Below are 22,516 nucleotides of genomic sequence, written 5' to 3'. Positions count from 1 at the left end.
AATTATCCCACATCTGAATGGTACTGCAAAGGTATTCAGTACTTTTTAATTCAAGCTCAGTAGAACTGAGAAATAATGGTAAATAACTCAGAAACTGTCAACTAAGGTGTGCCACTGGGCAGGTATTTATAGCAACAGCAGATCTACAGTAACTAACCAGTCACAGATCACTTCCTCAGCAGCCCAGCCTGCAGGTGTCCTCCAAAAAGGAGCTGAAACAAGGGAGAAACTCCAGTCTCAAACCTTTAGTGGTCTGGCCAAGAATCCATTTTGAGATAAAATTTATAGAAGAAGAATTTCAGTTTACTAAGAACATGCACTATGTTCTAAAATTGCCATATAGCACTCATTAAGTTTAAATTCGTTGCAAAGCTATAGTTTGCAATTAAAATAGTAGAGAAGGCAGAAAGGGTTTTTTGCCATTCTCTCCATGTTGAAAGATAAATAATTTCTCATTTTTATATGGCATCCTGAGAGTTAAGTACAAAACAGACTATATAAGATGCAAGCTTGGTCAAAATTGTCAGCATGTTTGCCCTTGTCCAAAGTGGTCGGAGAAGCATAAAAATCAAACAGTCCAATTCTAGAGTGAATTGTAACTCACTTATTATTGTACGTTCAACCCTCCTGTAGTCTTCAGTAAGAGGGTGACAATCAAACAAAAAGACTCCTGGTACACCTTCTATGTTATAAAAACAAACCCAACTTCACCACATAGACATGAAGATCAATACTAAGGCTTGTGAAGAGCTGTTGCAGACAGACCTCCAGCACAGTCACTCACATTTTTGGGGGTTTTTATTTTTCCAAGGACAAAAAGTAGAACACCAATCTGTTCTATTTTAGTCTTTATTATAAACAATTCTGTAGTTTTCAGAATGGGATTGCTACATATTAGATAACAAAAACATCAAATGAATCAGTTTTATCTTTTACTAAATTAAATCAGAACCAGCAAAAGAAGGATTTTTTTAAGGATTTAGTCTATTGCAAGAAGAACAGCTTTACAAACATGGAATTAAAGATACACATTTGATCATATATACATAAGCAGCTGATGACACTCTGGACAGAAACATACAAAGAATTTCTTTGCACATAAATAGATTTTTAAAAGTATATTTCTTTCACATGTGTACAAAATTATTTTGCTTCTATACTGAGAAAAGTTCTGGGAGACAAACAAGGACTTCTAAGAGACAAAAGCCCACACAGGATGTGTGTGGGCTGTCATGCACAAAAGAATGTAATAATACAATTTACACAGCATTCTTATACAGTACTTGAGCTTCTTATATACATACTTACAAGACACTTTTGTACATGAGATGCCACCTTTGCAATTGGAATGGCACCTCCCCTGAAAGGCTGCATTAGTTCCAGTGTTTGTATAAAAGATAAACAAGTTTCAAAAGGCAGCACCACTCTGCAGAGTCAAGGATCCACTGAGCTGCAGCTATAGCAGTGAAGGCAGTGAAGGCAGTGGGGTAATTCTGCTGGCTTCTGTGTTTACACAGCCCAAGTGGGAAAGGTTAAGATAGTCTATACAATACCTTCTACAAGATGTGTCTGTGGCTAGAAAAACAGATTTTAGCAGATCCATGGCTAAAGCCACACACTTTTGCTCTTCATCTCTTCTATGCTACTTAAGTAGATTCTGTCTTTGGGGGAGAAGTCTGGCTTTCATATGACCTTTTCTGTATGGTTATTTACCAATGGTGGGGCTGAGTTTAGCACACACAGGACCTGTGAAACTTTTCTTTAATGCATGCAGAAAGAGTGCATAGTGCAGCAATGACAGGAGACCCTGCTAAGCTTCTGCTGGACTGGGGAATGCTCAGAACCTGTAAGAATCAGGTGCCAAGTTTGCTGTGAGATAGGTGAGGCTTCCACTTTGTTTTAGGCACAACAGTGTCAGAAGGACTGGGGTTTTGCTCCTTGATTCTCTTTATCACACTTTGTCCAACTAGGAAACAGTACCCAGAGAAAACTCAGAGCAACCTACAGGTGATGCCTTTTAAGACCTGACTGTCTAGATAAATGGTACCTGGACATCAGCCATACCAAACACACGTTACAGCTACACTGTGGCTTACACACAGCCATACTCATACCAAACCGTCTGCTGATCCCCCTGGGGGTCAGGAGACCCAGGAGTGCTGCTGGAGCTGTTTCCTCTCACAGGCTCCTCCACAGCCCCAGAGCTGCTTTCCAACAGCTTACCCTGGCACTTGGTAAGGAGGGCATCACCCTGGCCTTGTCCTGGGGAAGTATTTGCCTCAGTGCTGCTGCAAACAGCTCTGGCAGGGGCCACTGTGGCCACCTCCTCAGTACGAGGCGCTGACTTGGGTTTGACTTTGGAGGGAGTATGGGATGCAGATGAGTAGTGTTGCCCGGTGTTCACACGCTCTTGCTGCTGAACATTCAGACTGCTGCTGGATGCAGTGGGTGAGGCAGAGAACTGATGGAAGGAGAGCGGCCTCTCATCTTTAGGTGGGAGCAGGGAAAGGCGCCTCGCTTCGAGCTGCCGACTGCGGGAATCCGCACCTTGCACGGAACCCGCCGCCTTTGCGGACTGCGGCCTCTCCCTCGAGGGTGCCTGGGAGCTCGTTGGCACAGAGGCCCTGGTGCTCTGGCAGACAGTGTCCTTGCCCCCATGCAGCTCTGCTCCTGACTTCTGAGGGCTCTCCTGCCTGTAGGCCTCTGGGCCAGCAGCCCTGAGGAGGTCTGCAGAGGCCAAGCTGAATGCCCTGTTCAGCGACGTGCTCCTCCTGCTCGTGCTCCCGGGCTGCTGAGGCTGCGCCATCTGCCGCACCCCGCTGGCACACTGCTGATGTGCCGGGTGAGGGAGCTTAAGGGACCCTTGGGGGTTTGCCAGAGCATCAGGTTCAACTTGTCTCAGGTTTGGCTTCATGTAATTGTCAGGCTTAGCCGTTCTTCCTTCTTCACCAGCCACAGCCATCTTCACAGTTGGAGCAACAAGACTAGTGGGCATCTTAGCAGCCTCCTTTCTGGATGGCTGAACCAGCAAGTTTCCAGCAGCTGAAGGCTCATTTGCTTTCCTAAAATAATCACTGAGCAAGTCATCTCTGTTTGTGGAGGTGTCCTGGTGTGAGAAAATATGCATGTCACATTAAAGACAACACATTTTGTTTAAAGAATCATGCAGAACACTGTATTAACAAAATCTCCCTTCCCACTTAACTTAAATCAAACACAATAATAGATTTTACATAGTGGAAACAGAAGAATGCTTAAAATGGGTATAAATCCAACCCAAGGAACAATGTGCTTATTGTAATTAGATTGTGACAACCTTGCTTGCCAGGTTAATTGTCATAATTTTAAAATAATTTTGGTTGCAACCGGGACAGCAGCTCTTTTGCTTCCTTTCACATCAGCCACTGTCACTTTAACATCAATATCATATTGATGACATCAGACATTAGTATCAGCAGATATCAATTATATCTGTCATATTCCAGAATATAATTTATCTGGATAACTCTACTGTAACTTCAGGAATGTAACAGAAGTCAATACCTTGAGGAGATCTGCTAGCACTACAAAAAAATTTAATTCCTTCTTCATCGATTCCCTTCCCCTCTCCCATTCAACATGCGATGTATGTTAAGAGCTGCATGTACAATACAATGAAATGTACAAAAATCATTACAAAAATTGTTTGCCTACAATGAACTTACAAATTTCATGTCAGACAATTAACCTGGCGGTAAAAGAAAATATACAGTGAGTATTTCATGGGGATGGTCCATGCAATCAAAAAACGGTGATGTTTGAACAGCTGTCACTGTACTATTAGTAAAAGACATGCTCAAAACAGTTAAGGGACATGCTGTCATTACAAACAACAATGATAAACAAGCTCATGAAATTTACTTCTTTACTCTTCTCTAGGGAGCATGTTTAAAACTTAAGACACTTATTTCACTAGTGTTCCAAATATTTCTTCCAGTCAAAAACCTCATTTTCCGTAAGCAAACACCATCAACGGCAATAGTGCAGTGTGAAAATTTCTAAGCTCAACTAAGTGTTAAAGTGTTAAGGTTATTTTTAACTTTACTTAAACAGCTGTTATGGACATTAGCATTACAGAATGACGAGTCCACCGAAAGCACGCATGTGTACGAACAAACGCTGCAAATGCTTCATGAGCAATTAATGCAAGTGATCTGGCAGCCTTTAAAGTAACAACTAGGAGTTACAGTATGCTTCTATAGGCATTAATATGCTAGCAAAAGCTGTGGTAAGTCAGGAGCTGTTGCCTTCATAATAAGAACAATGGATACCCTGGGGATATAGAATGAAGCAGATCTCCTATTTCCCCTGCCTGTTCTGTGCCTCATGCTGCTGGGATATGAAACACTGAGGACCGACTCGAGAGACTGCGAATGTTCCTGATGAATGGAAGGACATAGGGAGTAGCAAGAGGGATACAGGGCATCAGCTTCTAACAGAAACTGGTGTAATGAAATCATTTCACTCTCATTTAAACTGCGCCGATGCTGAAAAGGAACAGGATGACAGAAAGAATGAAAATGGACATGGTCAGGTAGTTACAGACACACAAAAGTAATAATTTTAAACATCTCGAAAAGCTAAGAATTGTACTTAGGGTAATGAGGGAATAGGAGGTATATTTCAACATTTCTGTGAAAATTCAAGGACCAGAATTTACTGATGCAACAAAATGGCACAGCTCTGCTGATTTCAATACTTTTACCAAGGCATTTATAAAACAGAAATCTCCATTCACTTAGACTATTAATTAACTGTTTTTAAGATACTAACCTGTTCAATAGTGCACTGCCTCACTATTGTACAGCATGTCTGAGCAATGAAAGACAAATATCATCTTGAAAACAAACATTTAGTTCTTGAAAAAGGCACTTCAATGAGTGACATATTCTTGCAGTCACTGAACCAACAGGGCAGTGTCAGTCAACACACAAACATGGTGAAAGTATCAAAAACTTCCTTTTGCGAGAAGAACCTTTCTCAAACACACTGATATTTTCAGATTATGAGATGGTTTTAACAACTGCATATTTTGCACTTTAACTGAAAATTATTCTAGGTTTCATTCCTAATTTTAGATTTAGCAGCTGAAAATTACTCAGAAAACGTACCAGTTTATAAATAAAGATACCTGGAGCTGAGAACTGATGATACGAAACCTTGACTGCAATTATTTGCTAGCAAAAGTACTTGCAGTGAATTATCTGATTTGCCATAGCTGATAAACAAAAATGAATTAGCAGAGTGCTATATGAACAGAAAGCTAATTTTATATGAAAGCTAATTTTACCTTAGTTATTGAAACGGTCTAATTTGTTTTGCAAGATTCAATAGTACTTATGTATATGAACAAGGATCATCTTGCCTCTCTCTGTTTCCCTATGCCCTCATCCTCCTAAATCAGCTTTGAACAGTTTTTTGACATCTGAAATGGGCTATCTAGCTCTATTTACTTACACTTGGTAGAGACAGCCTGTTGCTCTCTTCCAAGAACTCTTCCAAAGTTACCATCTCACTGCCAGGCGAGGCAGATCGCTGCCTGCCTGTGTGACACTGGGATGGATTGCTCCTCTGAGGTATATCACAGGACATCAAACCACTCCTGTGCGAGGAGGACTCATGCCTGCTGCCAGGGCTAAAGAAAGCAGCAGCAGAGTGAAGGGAATACGTATCTCGGAGCAAGACTGGTGCCTCTCTGCTTGGCACCATATCTTCACTGCTGAGGCTCTCAGTTCTACCATGGATATGGTCTAAGGAACCTGAGGAGAAGCATAAATACCATTAATGACACTGCTCTGACACAATTTCAGTAGATTTCACACTCAGGTGGGAACTTATCATCCAGGGATGTTTCCACACAGACTGGGTAGCATTTTTTACCTTCATTTTTTCAGAGCTTTGAAAAATCAGGACTACTAAATATCTTACAGCACCTTAAACAAGCACAATTACTCCACCAGAGAATAAAAATAGCACTGGAGGCTAATAAAAGCCTTATATTAGTAAGATAATGTTGGGGTGCCTCTTTACAAGCTGTCATTGAACCATCTCTCAGTCCTGGCTGTGTGATCTGAGAGTTAGAACCTGACAGTGGAAAAGCAGAAAGCGGATTTTTCCACAGTATCAGGTCTCTTGGCGTCATTCAAGGATGCACAATTTGCAAAAGCAAATCTCGAGAGCACACTGATTCCCTGCACAAGCTGTGTGCAGAGTAAGAACCACAGAGATCTCTTGTGAAAGAGTCTAAGAGTGGCTGATATTTCCCACAATACGATGCCAGTCAGACTGAAGCAAAACTCGACTGTCTGCCTTAAAAGCCACCCCTTGCCAGAATCAATCTTAGAAAAGCACTTCTTGCCAGCAGTTTTGATTCCCAAGACAGCCATGTCCAGATTGCATAATCATTACCATTTCAAAACAAGTCTTCCAAATTAATTGGAAGGAAAATGGCATTTTACACACAGTTTCATGGAATTTCACTTCCTGTTTGTCACAACTCAGCTGTAAAAGCTTTACCTTTCAAATTGAGAGGTGAACTACTGCTGGAAGCGTTCCTACTGCTCTCTAAACTGTTTGGCCTGGACACTGAAAAACACAAATCAAGCATTGAACAAACAGATCTCAAGTTCCTCTGATTCTCTAAAAGACTTGGCTACAGTCTCCCTTCTGAAAATAGGACCTGTGCAACTAAGTCACTTTGAAAACATTAACAGCATAATAAACACAGGATGCCAAGATCAGGACAGAGTAGAAAACACCTTCATTTTTCAAGTTGTTTAGGATCCATCTTGTTTATCTCATTTTTTGCACAAAGAAACACATTCTAGGTTTTTACAGTAACTATAAAGTAATGCAGATACTGAAAAAGTTCAAGAATAAGTTGCTGTCTCTTTTTCAGTTTTCTTTGGAAGGAGCTGGTGGCCAGCTTGCAAATTCAGTTTTCCGCAAATTCAGTTTTCTCTAAGCAGGCAGTGCTGCTGCTTCAACAGCATTCCCACTGTGCATCCACAAGCCCCACAGCAAATTTCTCTTACTGCTGATTCACTCCCTTAAGTAAGGAATCAAACATTCTCCAGAAAAATCAACAACTAACCTGCAGGACATGCATTAAAAGGTCTGTTGGTGGTGGAAGGCAACTTGCCTCAATGCCAGCATTGCTTTGAAAATTCATTTTGGCAAAATATCCATTAAAAGCTTCAACAGAAAACCAGAAGCAGTTAGAATCCCATTCCCAAAATGGTGCTGAATCACTATACCTCTTTCTGTAACATAAATGCAACTAAACCACTCCAGGACAGCTCATGTGGATGCAATGAAACAAGTCTTAATGCAGATGTTTGGAGCACTCACACATGTTACAAGCTTACCGTGCCGTCTGGTGCTTGCAAACTCCACATCTGGGGACTGCTCACACAGGTTATCTTCTGAATTATAGCCTGGTAAAGAACATGAAACTTAAAAGGCCAATTGAACACAGAAAGGTTAATCCTTCAGGTCTGTCTCCAACACATTCTAGCTGTGTAGAAGACTGAGGTGATCAAGAGGGTTTTATAGGCCCATCTTCTAAGCACTGTGCAGGGAACCACTGAAGAACTGACTCTCAAATACGCTCTGCCAAGTTGATGACACTACAAGAGCGTTTAAACCCCACACCCCATCAATTAAACCATTCAGCAGAGAAAGCAGGAGTGAAAGTATCAGTGCTCTGCTCTTGTACTTGAATGCCACTAGCAGCCTTGCAGGGACTGTGGAGCAGCCTGCCTGGCACTAGCAGCTGCTGTACCGAATGCACACACACCTTTTGGCCTGCTCTGGAGCCGGGAGATGGGGGTGGAAGTGTGCACGTGAATGGCTGAGCTTGAGTAAGTCCTGGGACCCATTTCCACACAGCTGGCTTTTGCTGCAGAGTCTGCTGAGATTTCAGCATTATCATTGCTGCCTCCGTGATGGGAATTCCTCTTTTGCTTTAGGTCCATTAGCACTGGTGGGGAGAGAAGTAAATGAATAAGACTCAATGAAAAATAGCATTAGGGGATTTGTATTTATCTGCCCATACAAACATGACAAACAGGCACAAAGAAACTGCACAACAGAGGCGCTAATTTGGCAAGCTTTTCCATAAACAGTGCAATAGTGGATAGGAAATTTCTGCCACCAGCTTGTCAATCATGTGTGCTCTCTGTAAAGTGTGGGAGTGACAAGGGCTGCTTAGTGCCAGTGGGAGGGTTGATATTATACATGCAACAATTACTGTGAAAGGAGGAAGAAAAGGATCAAAGACATGAATCCAGAAAAGATAAGTGAGGTGTGAAATTCCCACAACATTATTCCTCGCAGGTGCATTTTATAAGAACTTACTTCGGTAATAAAATAGAATACGGAAAGAGTGACAGTAGTCATGCTCTTACTCAAAGAAAAATAATGCTGATTTGAAAATTATCTATCATGATCTGTGCACTAAGCTAACTGCTTTCAGGTCTATATCTTTGCTGTGGATAAGAGCTCAGTCTTTACAAGACTGAAACTCTGCTCTTACAATGTCCTGGTGCAATGATTTTTAAGTGAAGTTCCTGGGATCTTAGCAGGAAAATAACAAAAACTCTGCTAGAATGTAATTTAGATTAAGAACCTGAAAAATTATTTTCTACTGAAAAAGCAGGTTAATTAATTTCTTGTAATGTCAATGTAATGCTTCAAGGCACACCTAGAACAAAATTTAAAACTATTTACTGCAGAAAACACACCTAATGAGATCCAAGATTCTAGATTTTATATATTTCTATGGAATACTTGATTAAGTAACAGAAACTATATGCTGAAAATGCAACAGAGTGCAGCAGTCAAAATAAGCAACTTGCAGAACAATGGACAGACAGTTCAAAGCACAGAGCAGCTGTGAAGTTGTATTAGAGGACTGGACCAATGTGCTGTTATCTTAGGTGGCTCCTGGAAGCTGACTTTATTCAGGAACAGTACTTTCTCCCTAGGTCTGCATGGGCTCCACAGACTGGGCCAGCACTTGCTCTGAGAATTGAAACATATGCCATGCCTGCAGGGGCAACTACTGGCTAAAGGTTCACATGCAGATCTGTATTTCTAATTGACTTCCTAGATACACTTAACACCTTCCATGGATGCCAAAAAATTAATTGCCCTGGAGACTAACACTCTGCACAAATCCCCAGATGGGCAACAAAAACCAGGCTGCTCTGCCAGAGTCCCTGATTGTGCCACTGGGGACAGTTCTGAGTGAGAAGGGAAACAAGATCTGGCCTCTCTGCTGAGCCCTGGGTGGCACGCCGCCCATACTGCATCCAATTCTCTAACAGGTGGGGACTGGACCTGCACATTCATTTCAGAAGCCACTAGGTCATGAATATTAGGCAACAAGAATTCTGGGCAATGGATTAATGAAGGTTATTCCCAACCTCAAGAGAACAAATCTACATTCTTCTTCCAAAAAAATCTGTTGAAACTGAAGCAGAAGAAACTGAAACGTCATCTCAATTCAAGATGAATTTTCTTAATTAGGACAAAACCTTGCTAAATATCAGGTCTGAATATGAGCATCAAGACACTTGGCTGAGAATAATTTTTCCAGTAGCTTCCATTCAAAGCTAGACTACTCAAAAGCAGAAAAAGGTGTTATAAAACCTTCCTTTTTGAAATCATTTAGTAGCACAGACTATTGGAAAAATCTCTGGAGCTTGAGACTGTATTTTTATTTTAGTAGGACTACCACACTGTAGAAAGCATAGCAACAGCAAACCAGTTCAACACTTTAACTGGACACAATGCAAGTACATGACTGCAAGAAAATACTGAAGCGAAGAGCAACTTCACTTACTGACAACATGCACCACAGCCAATATACATACGCAAACTGAATGCCATGGGGTCCCCTAAAGTGTGCTGCATTGAAGAAATGATCCACAGTGTGCAAGAGTGATTCATCTTCTACAGGAAAAATTAAGTCCATGTTCACTAATCTTTGCTTGTATTTAGAGTATTGTATAGACACGCTGAGTGTCTCTATCAATGTGCGTGTTCTTTTATGGCATGGGGGATTTTTTTTTAATTTTTTTTTTTTAATATTTGTCAGAAATAAATGAAGATAAATGATACAGAGAAGGTGTTAGAAAACTCCCAGTTCCGGGAAAGAAAGAATTTCATTAGGAGAGGATGGGATGTCGGAAGAAGACCAGAACCGGAGCCGATTAGAGAAAGACTGATGATTCGATGGAGACTTAGGAGACTTTTCTTTATCCTTGCTTTTGCTTCTCAAAAAGGCAATCTTTTTGCGCTGTGCAGCTAAATTGTTATCACCCAGGTATCCCAAAAAGAAGAAGAAAAAAAAAAAGTAAAAAAAAAAAGCCTTATAAATAAAACTTAAATGACTTAACACAGATTAAAGACTACACAATCAGTAAAAACAGAAAAGGCTAATACAATGACCAACACCTATAATGGAGGACTGATGAATGAATAGCTAAACATATCTAATCTGACTCAGATTAAGGCATAGATTAACACATATATACAATATTTAAGCAAGTCCACTAAGAAAGTACTGTTAGATCATTCAAAATGTTTTTGCTTTATAATATAAAATTAAATTGGTGTACATGTCACTCAGTGATAACACACTCAAATTTCCTAGAGGTCTCCTAGGCTTTAGTACTGGTAACCCTCATCTCCACTTAAGTGTGTTTCATGTAGCATCACAATGAATGAAGCCCCAGAGACCTTCTGTTGTCTCTGGCACTCTGCAAGGGCCTTGTTCTGTGGCAACCCAAGCCCAGCTTCCCATGCTGAACTTAGGATGCATGTCAAACACCTGGAATCATATGGATGATCTTATTCCATAAAACATCTCTTTTTACTTTAAGTGAATAAATGACCTCAAAGAATTAGAGGAAGAATTTTACCCAATCAAAACAAAAGCTTCAGACACAGGTACTTGCAGTAGTTTATAATAAGAGTTCTTTTCTCAGCTCCTCCCCTTCTGTTTCCCACCCCCCACAGTTGGAAGACAGGCATTATTATTCAAATATCAATTTCAAAATTGCTTCTTGGAAAGTATTCCTGGAGTATGACAATCTATGTATACAAGCTGATAGAAGTTATCTCAATGGAATAAACAGAGCTTGGGACATATATATTACCTTTAATAAGGATGAGAAGTATTTATTTTGAGAAACTTTCTTTTAAATTTCCCATAATTAGGAACATCTGATTTAATGTATAAACTAACTTAACAGAAAATCATTCCATCTTCCTTACATATTCCTTAAGTGCTAAAAATATAATTTCATCATTTTACATGAAAAAACTCCTAGTTTAATTCTAAATCAAAACATGGTATTGTTTCCAAAATCCCGCATTATGAATTGGTTATTTACAATAAATGGGTTATTTGTTCTGCACGTGCACCACCTGCTGGCAGTGGCTGTCAGCCAGCTCATGCCCCTCAAAGAGCCTGAACCACACACTACTCCATAATCCAGCTTTAAATGCTTTGCTGCAAAACCCCAGTAAATGAAGTATTAGAACCAACTTATTCAGTAACAATGTATTATGCAATACATCTGGGCAAACAGAGACTGAAGGGAGAAGTAGAAGATAAAAGGAAGAAGACAAACTAAAACAAAAACAAACCTATTATCTTCTAGAGTTTACTCAAATTTCTAGCTTAGGGTTTTATGCATACTAAAACTTCTATTGTACTAAAAAAAAATCCAAACAAACAGCCCAAAACCAAACAACTAACAAAAAAAAAAAAAAACCCACCAAAAAACCCTAAAACAAACAAAAAAGGACATAAAATATAATGTGATTGGGCATTAACATATCCTAGATATTAATTTATTTTTTTTTAATTCAGCTCATGAATTTAGGCTGGGCATTCCTTACCTTTGTTTGAAGAACACCCAGGGCTCTCTCTCTCTTCCATAGGGTTTGACCCTGGAGAGGTGTTCTCCTGAGCCTCGTGTTGATGTTTCAATTTTTGGGAGGCAGATGGAGAGTTTACCATCTCTGGGGATTCACAATGCCATGTGGAGCTTTCTGCTGCTGGTTTCAACCGCTCCCTTGAGGTCTCCTTCTTTGGCTTGATAAATTTCACTAAGGCTCTGGCTCCAATCCAGGGGTTTTTCCTGATAAAGCAGGTTTTGTGAATGGAATCCAGAAAATGCTACAAGAAATACTCCCCAAAGAAGTTTACAGCTGTGCTAAAGCCATCCTACATTTTTTGTTTACTGTCATGAATTGGTTCAAAAAATGCACCATGAATTTCACAGCATTTGAGATCCATTTCCCTACTGAAGTCAAAATTACTTTTACAGAAATATTTCTTCAGCACGAGAAATGTGAGAAAGACAACTGTTCCCTCTGCTAGAAATCTAAACTACACATATGGGCCTCATAAGACATTCTTATAGTGTGACAAACTCCACTACAGGAACAGACTGAAGAGGAAAAATGAAAGCTGCTTTGAAGCCTCTTTGCTAAGGTTATAAGGTTATGTACAGTGGAATTAATTTGGCTCTTTTTTCGTTTTTTTAGTATAATTTTTAAGTCCTTCTCTCTAACAGACTGGTTATGCCTTGCTTTGAAAGAGCAGCTCTGAAAGCTCCTAGTGCTGCTTGGTCACATACTGGGAGCAAAGTGGTTCTTTCCCAATTATTTCGGGAGTTTCAGATTCTTGTATTAATACAGAGGGCCCCACATGAGGCCCTGTACTCTACATTAACTCAACCTGCTGCTTCAGGGAGTATCTTGCAGAGTGAGAGGGAAGAGACAAGTGGAGATGACACCACCCATAATTCAGATGAATTTTCTGTTATCCCCAGTTATGGAAAGCTTTTTCTTGCCCTCACTGATCTGTACAGCAGAATGAATCCATGTGGAACTTACTTTTTTGGAGCAGGATCATAGAACTTGTACTGGTCCATTATCTTCTCTTCAAGTTTTTCCTTATGTCTTCTTAAGGCATTCAATTTATCACTGTGAGGGTGGAAAACATATTCTGAGTCATCTGTATGAAATTAAGCATAATCAAAAAACTGAAGACCAAAAGCCACCAAGAGAAGAAAGAGACTGAAATATATTCCTATCCTGAACCTTCAGGATTCCCAGTCTGTTTGGAGAGGGCAAATGCAAAAGCCTACCAACCATGCTGATGGGTGATTTTTGTGCAACAAAGCACGAAAGGTGAAAGAACAACAGTAGATGGTGGTGCAAGATTACTAACTAATATCTCAGGCACATTTTGTTTGGAGGGTGTTAAGAATAACTGTGGTTTTTACTGATTATTTTGTTAACCTACACAGGGAAGTTGGCAAATCTTATTTTCATTCAAGTAGTAAGGCAAATGCACCTCCACGACAGAACAGTCAGACACCAGGATAAACAGATCAGAGAACATCTGAACTGTATTCAACCATATTTCAGCAATTTCTAACACTTCAACCATATAAGCCAGTACTGCTATAAAACTCAACTCAGTAACACCCACATCATCCTGATGTGTTTAAACTAAAATTCTTGGGATTAAGAACATTTTTCTTCCTTCTCTCATACCTATATGAGAAATTCACTGCCGTGAAAACAGGATTCTTTGTAAATACATAGTATCTTTAAACAGGGTATTTCATTTCAACGTGTCAACCTGAGCATGAAGGACACAGCAATGTATGTTGATGACTGTATCCTTAAAAACAACATCAAAGCAGGTATTTCTTGAAATACAAATGAAAAAAAAAGCATGACAAGTATGAATATTTGCTATTCTTAAGGAACCTAAATACAAAATAACACTCATAAGACTGTATTTTTGTTGCAACTTGGCTGTTTCCCAAAACCTTAAAACTCTTTCCCAACCTCCTCTTCTTTGAGAAGTACCACTGGGCTTAGCATTCCATCTTTTCTAATTGTATTTTCCACATAGGTTCATCTGTATTATTTGAAAAGAGCTGCCCAGGTGTTTTGTGAACAACCCTTTGCAGTAAGGCAATGCAGAAACATTTTGTGCTTTCTTCCATTACAGTTATCTCCTACCAAACATCCCCTTTTCCAACACATATCAAGAAGACCTATCATTTCACTGCCTGCTCTTCTAATCCTGACAGATCATTTGTTTTCTATATTTGTCTAGATTACTTAAGGTTTCACAATTCAAATCTATTTTTTCTTACATGTACTGTTTCTGTTCTTCATGATACTGCTCCTTGCTCTCCATGTTCTGCTCCAATAACATCTGATTCTGCTGGCTCAGCATCTGAATCTGGCTCAGGAGATGATGGTTTTCTTCTTCCAGATTTCCCTTTAGCCGGGACAGGAGCTATGAAACAAGACAAATTCATCTTTCCTCTCCATCTGGCTTCCCTGGAGTGCACCATAATCAAGGTAACACAACAGCATGGCACCCTAAGATAAAAACTATACACTTCAAACTATGTGTGTGTGTTGTTTCATAGTTTGACCTTCTGTATACAGCATGTCCAAAGCTTCACACCATGTGTGGCAGCCCTCTAACCCAAAAGCAGCAGTAGCTGGGTATTCACAGCCTCTCACCTCACAGTGGTTATCCAGCTTGGTCAGAGAGATATCCATGGATTGGTGCTGTTCTTTCAGCTCATCATAGCGAGCTTGCCAACGATTCAACTCCAGCTGAGAGTTGTTCAAGGAAGTTTTCAGCTCTTTAGTGTGTGAATGGAGCCCTTCATATTCTGCCTTTAGCTGGTTGTGCAAGAAATTCACCCTAAACACGAAGAAGACAGCAGGCTTATGAAGGACACTTCACAGAAATGACCTCACATTCAAAGACCACACCATCAGTTTGCAGCTCTCACTAAATCAAACACAGTTCCAAAGAGTAACTCCTAAGGACATTTTTATTCTAAGCATTTCATAAAATTTTAAGAATTTTAGTGGTAACATGATGTCATGGTTTGACCAGGAAGAAGTGGGAATTCTGGGAAGCTGTGGTCAAACCAATGAAGGTTTTGGGTTTCATACTGACACCTGATGTAGCCAGTGGGGTTTGGACACACCTCCGAGAATACACAGGGGTTAAAAGCAGGGCACTGCCCTGGCACTTCCTCTTTGGACATCGTCGGGCGAGGAGTTCAGATCTCTCTCCCGCCCGGCCCGCTGCTGCTGGGCGGGGGAGGGGCCAGCCACGTGGTAGGCCCGGGGCCTGGACAGAGGGGGCTTCGGGGGGGCTTCGAGGATGGAAGGGTAGAAGGTCCCAGAGAGTCAGCCCTCGGGCAGCCAGCCCCCCCTCTCCCCCCCCCTTCCCCCCCAGGAGAGCAGCCAGCGAGAAGGGGGAGGAAGACTGCCCGGCCGCAGCGGCAGCGTGTGGGCAGCGTGCGTGGGAGCCATTCCGGGACCGACAGACAGAGACTGAAAACTTTTAACCCTTTCTTGCATGATTGGGGCCTTACAAAAATGCTAATCCTCCTCGAAGCTGAATAAGAAGGGAGATGAGAGATGAGATGACTTGGCCCGGAGATTGTGGAGATGATTGGATGGGGAGAGATGATTTGGAGTGGCCTTTTGGCTGGACTTTTTCTTGTAGCCATGGACTCAGTTGTTCCTGTGACACAGACTGCATTTTAGGGGGAGGCAGTGCCTCAAAACCAGGAGGGTTCATTTGTGAGGACCCCCCGGCCCCAGGGGGTTGGAAAAATATGGGGGGGACAGTTGTCCCAAAAGCAGAGACTGTGCCTTTTTGGAGTGAGACAAGGCATCCTTGAAAGACCACCCTAAAAGCAGCTCTGGCCATGTCTCGGTGGTGAGAGCACTGAGCATGGAAGGAACATGTCACAAGCGGCAAATGGACTTTCCGGGCGGTGCCGAAGTGACAAGGAAGCATCCGGGATTTCAGTGTGTTTCCAGAAGCCTATGGAACAAGAAGGACTCCTTTTCCTCTTCATGAACTGCAGTTTGAGTATACTAAAGTGTCGTGCCGGGCTGGGCAGTTGGTATTTTTGAGAGAATGTATTGGATTGGGAAAGTCAGGGAGTGGGGAGGAGGAAAAGTGGTTTTGTAAGGTTTTCAATTTTTTTTTTCTTTTCTTTATAGTCTCTCCCTATTTCCCTGTAGTTTAAGTAATAAAGTGGTCTTTATGTTTAAGTTAGAGCCTGTTTTGCTTATTCCTGGTCACATCTCACAGCAGACACCAGGGTGAGGCATTTTCATGGGGGCACTGGCTCTGTGCCAGGCTCAAACCATGACACATGACAAAAAAAATCAAATTTACAAAATAACTGAAAGGAAAAATACATGAAAAATAAAACTGCTATTTCTTCAATATGTAAGAAACACACCACAAACTTCTGAGGCCCAATGTATTTAAGAGCATTGGGATATAAAGGCAGATCTATTTGGCACAAATAAAGAAAACTCACATGTTATTTTTTTATCCTGATGCATGAAATATGAACATTTAAGTGTGAAACACAGTGGTGTTGTAAGAAGATACTGTAGCATTCTTTTACACTTTGAGGTAAATCTAAAAATGCCTACAAATCAGGAAGGCACAACATTAAATAACTAGATGAACAGATAAATTTCTGTATCTGCTGACAGATAAGCCTGGTTCTGCCAGCCCTGCAATCAACATTATGCAACATCTTTGTCCCTAAGAAAATGAATTAGGGGCAGCAAACTTGAGAAAACCTCTCAAGAGCTCAATACTGTTCTAAAGTACACTGGTACAATTATAGCTCAACTTAAAATGTGATTTTAAAATATTATTCAACCTGACATTGCTTTAACTTGATGTGGTCTTGGCCCCTCATTTGCACCAAAGAGATTCTCAGAACACCTTTGTAGTATGAACAGGGCTACAGGGATGTTTGTGGGTGAGGCTCTCAAAAGGGGCTCTGCCCCAAGTTAACAGCTACCCACTGATCAAGAGTTTCTAAGACAGCTTTTAATAACAGGAATGGCAATTTTCTCTGGGCAGCAGAAAATAAACAGTGGTAACTCCTAGAGCTAAAATCATACTGTGTAAAAACCACAGACCAGTGCTCCTCAAGGGGAAAAAAGCCAGTATAATTTGGGGGCTTGGGCATTTGTAGTTCTGCCTAAAGGCAAGTGCTTGGAAACAATTCACTGCAGAAAATGCTATTGAACTGAACCAACCAAGCCTATTTTGTATGAGCAAAGGTTCCAGGTCTGAAGCACCAAATAACAGTATCAGTTGACAGTATTCATGAAGCTGACAAACTTTAACAAGTAAAAATTACCAAATTAACAACAGCAAAATAAAGAAAAAAGAACAGACACGTTATATGAAGGTACTTCAGAGCTAATGCAACACATCCATGTTTTGCATAATTGACTTTTAATTGATATATTTAACAATTTAGCAAAGCAACCATACCTGTCCAGTTCCTCCCTCAGCTTCTGATTTTCCCCAGTGGTTATTGCATTTGATCTTCTCTCTTGTTGCAGAACCTCTCTCTCATTTTTTAAAACTAATTCCAACTCTTCCAATTCTGCTTTGTGTTTCGTTAAACTATTGTATCTGCAAAAGGAAGAACAGCATACACTCAGCTTTCATTGAAACATTTTTCTTCCTCTGGGTTAATATTTTTAATAGGTAATAACACAATGATTAGAAAGCAATTTTTTTCTGACTTTATTTATTTCATCCACATTTATGTGGTTAAACTTCTATCAAAGCTGAAGAATTCAACACTATGCATGAAAATTCAACTTAGTATACAAGTCAGCAGACAAGACTTTGGGAAAAGAGAAAGAAAAAACAAAGCATTTTTTAAGGAAACAGGTACACAACTGCCAGAATCTTACTTCAATTTCAGATTCTGGTAATTTAGTAAGAGCATGAGATTCTGCAAAATGAGTGGAAACTGCACCACTGAACTGGAATCCCAGTCACAAATAACAGAGTGGCAAGAGTTCAAAACCTGACTAGAAAGCAGCTCCCAAAAGGCAACAGGAAAACAGTGCAGTGAGCAAGAGTTTGCTAGGGAGCCACCTAGTCCATACTAGGTTATATGCATGGGTAATAGCATCCTGCACATCTACTCATCTCCTGCATGTTCCAGACAGATGATGAGCTATCTGTGAGCTGACAGCAAAACACCTTTAAGCAGAGACTGACTCATCCGCTTGAGTTTTCATTAGTGAAAAAACCAAGAGCAAAACCAGTATTCACATCCAGGCCTCCACTATTACTTGGTTTATGTAACTTGCGCATAAACCATTCAGGGCAGGGAGATGGCGAGAGAGAGGGGGCTGAAGGCATCAGCCCTCTCTTTAATTCTGATCTCTGGAATGCTAAACTAACCAAGGTGTGGAACAACTTCCCTGATATTTGGCACATGGATTAGGCAGGCTCAGCCTCCCTGAGGTGCTTCACTACCTGCATCCAGAAAACTCTGAGAAGAACGGGGTGGACTGACATCACTTCACAAGGCAGCAAGCTGTTCCCAGGTATTTTTTCCCCTCTGGTGGCTTCTGTCAGAATCTGTGGCCACACAACACCATCAGAGGCCACTGGGGCCATTAGCACAGTCAATGTCAAAAGTCATCAGCACAATTTTGGTCACTGTAATAAAATTTACAGTGCATACTATCTATCACATACATCTGTGTCAAAAATGGAGAAATACTTTTCCAAGTACTTTTAAAAGAGAATCTAAGTGGAAGATGCAGCATTGCTTAAAAAGCTAAAGAGAACAAGTATCTTTCTGTGACTCTCATGCCAGCAGAGATGAATGCAGAGCACAGTTACTCTGCAGTCATGAAAACTTCAAAACAAAACCAAAACCAGCAGACAGCACCAAATACACTGACTCCTGCCAACTTGTTTTTCTTTCAGGCTACCATTCCATTCATCCCAGGGTCAAATTACAGCCTGTCCCAAATTCCAGTCCATTGAAGGGCCACACAGGAAAGTACCTGTCTCCCAGACAAAAGCTGCTTTATGCTACTCATTCCCAGTAACAGCAGTAGAGTTTAATTAACCTTATTTATTTGTTTTCTTGCTCCATTCAGCTCTGGGACATTTCAAATTCAATGTCCATACAATAAATGGAAGAACCTGAAAGCAGAGGAAGGTTTCACATCCAGCTCCAAGAAGCATTTTAGACAAACTGTGTGCCAATGCAGAGACTGAGAACACAAACTCCAGTCAGTCCTTTGGCAGAGATTACCATGGCTGTCTCTGCAGAAATTGCACTGTAAATTCTTTTGCTGACTCTGTATGATAGGGCTACTTTGTTCATTTTTATCCAAGCCCTCTATGTTTTAAAGAGGGCTCCTTAGAGAGAAGCAGAATACTGGTCCAGCATTGCCAGCCAGGCCCAGCACCACAGGCTGCCACATTGAGCCTGAGGCAGACCACAGCTGCTCCCCTAGTTGTTAGGTGAAAGGTAAGAAAGAGGAGAGAGACTGTCTGCAAAAATGGAAATGACTGTTCGTGTCTGGAGCCCGAATGAAATCCTCAGGCAAAATCTTCTTGTAGTAGAGATTCAGCCTGGAGTCTACAATTTGAGCACAATCTGTGCAACCTGACAAGCTCTACCACCAGGGACCAGGTCACCCTTCCTGGAGACTATTCAACACTCATGCTCATTTCACTTTTTAAAGCATCAGGCTCTTAGAAGAGTTTCAAAAAGATTTTCTCATACATGAGTATAGAATTCATTTTGGCTCTGACACAATCTATTCCCAGGACTGAGGAAATGTAGTCCTCTTTACTCCTTTTGGCTTTTATTCTTTCTGCTGCTTTTTGAGGAGAAATACTATGGGTAGATATTCGTGAATGAGACAATTTTGAAAATGCTCAGATATGATAAAAAGTGTGACAAAAGGAACCCAGAAAAATAACTACCAGGCAGCACCGGTAACATAATAATACAACTCCCTGCTATATGTAACCCTGCAAAGCAGAGATTCTTTTCCCAGTGTCTCTGCAGGATTAGACTTCTCCAAACTAAGCCACAAAGAAATGCTCAGGGATCTGTTAATCATCTGTAGCTACAAAATTATTACCTTCCCTTAGTAATATGCAATATGTAAAGCAGTTTCAAAAATGCAGAAGAAGCCAGCCTGTGTGCTCACTGAGACCATCAGACAGACACCTCAAAGTCAAACAACTGCTATTAATGGTAAATGACCCTAACATACTAATTCTCCTCTTCTTGCTGAGCCAAACCCACACATCTGTGGTTTCCTGGGCTATGACAGGCCATTTCACTGCAGTTACAAACAACCCATTATTAAATCCCCACTGCAGTGTTAATATGTGCAGAAAGAACCAAAACTGGTTTATTGAAGTTTACTCAGGTGCAGAAAATATTCTGTGGTTAGAATGCTGCAGAGTGAACTACACAAACCTTTGGGACCTTGGCTGTACATGTTGTTGGATGTGCACAAGCTAACTGAAGTTGCTGTGGATCTTCCTAGACCAGCTGCAATCATAGGTTTGTGTGGAAGTGTAATCCTGCCTTAAGCAACAGAACTCTGATTACAGAGCTGCCAACAGCTGAGGAAAACCAATCACCTTGGAGTTGTGACATGCAAAACCCATCTCCTAAACACCACATCAGAAAACTTCTTGGTTGCACTGAGCTGCTCTGGGGAAAACTTAGCAGGTGGCACATTCTAGTTGAACTTGAAATTGAAATATTCCATCTTAGCAGTCACAGACCTTAGTTAAAAAGAAGAGGTGTAAGACAACTCTTTTTATGCTACTCTTTCTCCCTTCTGCTCCCTCAGCAGCACATGATGGAGGGAGAACAAAACATGCACTAAAAAAGTAGCTTGTGGCTTTTTTCCTGACAGCCAAATGGGGTCCTTGCACAAATCACCTTGATAATTACCTTTTAAGACTGATCTGCTGAGGAGGATGCTGCACTCTTAGTACTGCCAAACTCAACTTGCTTTGAATACAGAGAAGGCCACAATCTGCTCCCCTGCAACGCCTCTCACTGGGAGTCACATCTCAGAAAGAGAGTCTAAACTGTTAATGATCACAGTGGTGACCCTCTATAGATAACTTCTTTAAAAAACACTTTTTCCTCAGGCTAGAGTTGCTTAGTGTTTGGTACTCATCAAGCAAAGAAAGAACACAGCAAATTGCCTTAACACACTGCAGTGTAGTAATCTCAAGCAAAGCCTGAATCAATGAGAGCCATTAATCAGTCTGAGAAAGACTTGGTAAGCAGGAACAGTGTCTGGGTAATCACTTACAGTTCATTTAGTTGACAGCCAAGCAGCTGTCCTGTCACACAGCCCCAGTAGATATTTTAATCACAACAGTTTACTTCTGTACTTCATAAAAATCTACCACACATTGTATTTGCCAGCTCCTTAGTCTTTCAGGAAGAAAAGTTTAGCACCAGTTTGCAGTCCACCAACAAGTATCCCCACCAAGCTGCTCTGAACCCAACTCATCATCTTGCACAGAAATGAAATCTAAATAAAAGTGTTTTGAGGAAAATCTCTGAAAAATATAAGAGACATCTGAGAGGTAAGCAGAGCAGCACTTTTGTAGCAATACATTATGTGTATTGTTCAATTCATGCATAATTGTCAGAAAATGACAGTGACTAGAGACTAAGCAATTAACAGTTTAGTCATTTCCTAATTCAGCTGAAGGGCCTGAAGCAAAAGCTATAGATTATGAGAACTACAAGAAAATTAATAATACATCATTACCTCATAGGTCAATACAGCTTTCTTCATAGAGCCTCCTCTGACATGACACAGATGCCACAAGGTTCAATGACTGAAATTTCTCAAGATACACCCTACTCACATATAGGTGACCTGCAGACTTTATGGTTAGGAGAGAGACTCCACACAGTAGAACTGGAGAATGTTTTTAAGGCTGTGTGATGTTATACCACAAATCCTTAAATGTAGTAGAAGAATTTATGTTATGTCTGACAAAGCATCTGAGATCGAAGCCATGTTTGCTGAGTATCATCAGTCACCTCTGTTCTGCCAGCTTTAGAGATCTAAAATCTAGAGCTTTGCAAATATTTTCATCTAATGTCCCAATGACAATAGGAATGACTAGACACTTTTTCAGGGCAACAACTTTGTAATTTCTGTTTGTAATTGGAGACAACATTTAAGGCTAAAATTGTAACACAGGCACATTCTTGCTACACAATGCCCCTGAGCAGCGAGCGTACCTCTCACGCAGACCTTTGTGCTCCAGATCCAGGGTTTTGTGTAATGTTTTTAGGCAGCTGTGCTGATTTATTAGCCTCTCATACTCTGCAGACTGCCGTTCATGCAGTGAAGTAAGGTGTTCATGGTCCTGAAGCAATGACTCATACTCAGCTTTCAGCTGCTCCTTCTGTTTCAGCAGATTTTCATTCTCGTTCTCCTTGGCTGTCTGCTGATTTTGCAGTAAAGCATTCTGGGCCGTCAGTGAAGCACTCTGGGAGCTGAGAGTTGAATTTTCTACCTAAAGTTTTGCAAGTAA

At 40.9% G+C, this 22,516-nt stretch overlaps 1 protein-coding gene across 3 annotated transcripts in view; it reads right to left on the bottom strand.

The window, feature by feature from the left end:
- Positions 1 to 780: 780 nt before the first annotated feature.
- The window catches only part of CCDC88C (coiled-coil domain containing 88C), a 97,675-nt gene continuing 75,939 nt past the window's right edge, over positions 781 to 22,516 (bottom strand). The window contains exons 20-31 of one of the 3 annotated variants that reach the window (XM_064713710.1): positions 22,221 to 22,498; positions 17,432 to 17,575; positions 14,614 to 14,800; positions 14,235 to 14,380; positions 12,955 to 13,044; positions 11,953 to 12,194; positions 7,838 to 8,020; positions 7,407 to 7,475; positions 6,556 to 6,624; positions 5,497 to 5,798; positions 4,311 to 4,526; positions 781 to 3,106 (exon numbers count right to left, since the gene is read on the bottom strand). In XM_064713710.1, the coding sequence (XP_064569780.1) occupies positions 2,093 to 3,106; positions 4,311 to 4,526; positions 5,497 to 5,798; positions 6,556 to 6,624; positions 7,407 to 7,475; positions 7,838 to 8,020; positions 11,953 to 12,194; positions 12,955 to 13,044; positions 14,235 to 14,380; positions 14,614 to 14,800; positions 17,432 to 17,575; positions 22,221 to 22,498 (2,940 nt within the window). In that variant the 3' untranslated portion in view covers positions 781 to 2,092. The remainder of the gene's footprint in view (positions 3,107 to 4,310; positions 4,527 to 5,496; positions 5,799 to 6,555; positions 6,625 to 7,406; positions 7,476 to 7,837; positions 8,021 to 11,952; positions 12,195 to 12,954; positions 13,045 to 14,234; positions 14,381 to 14,613; positions 14,801 to 17,431; positions 17,576 to 22,220; positions 22,499 to 22,516) is intronic. The other 2 variants (XM_064713712.1, XM_064713711.1) reach the window with 2 other exon arrangements.

Source organism: Zonotrichia leucophrys, chromosome 5 (genome assembly GCF_028769735.1).
Source record: "Zonotrichia leucophrys gambelii isolate GWCS_2022_RI chromosome 5, RI_Zleu_2.0, whole genome shotgun sequence".
NCBI lineage: Eukaryota > Metazoa > Chordata > Aves > Passeriformes > Passerellidae > Zonotrichia > Zonotrichia leucophrys.
The sequence above is the reverse complement of the archived record's forward strand: the minus strand, read 5'-3'. Positions and strand labels throughout refer to the sequence as shown.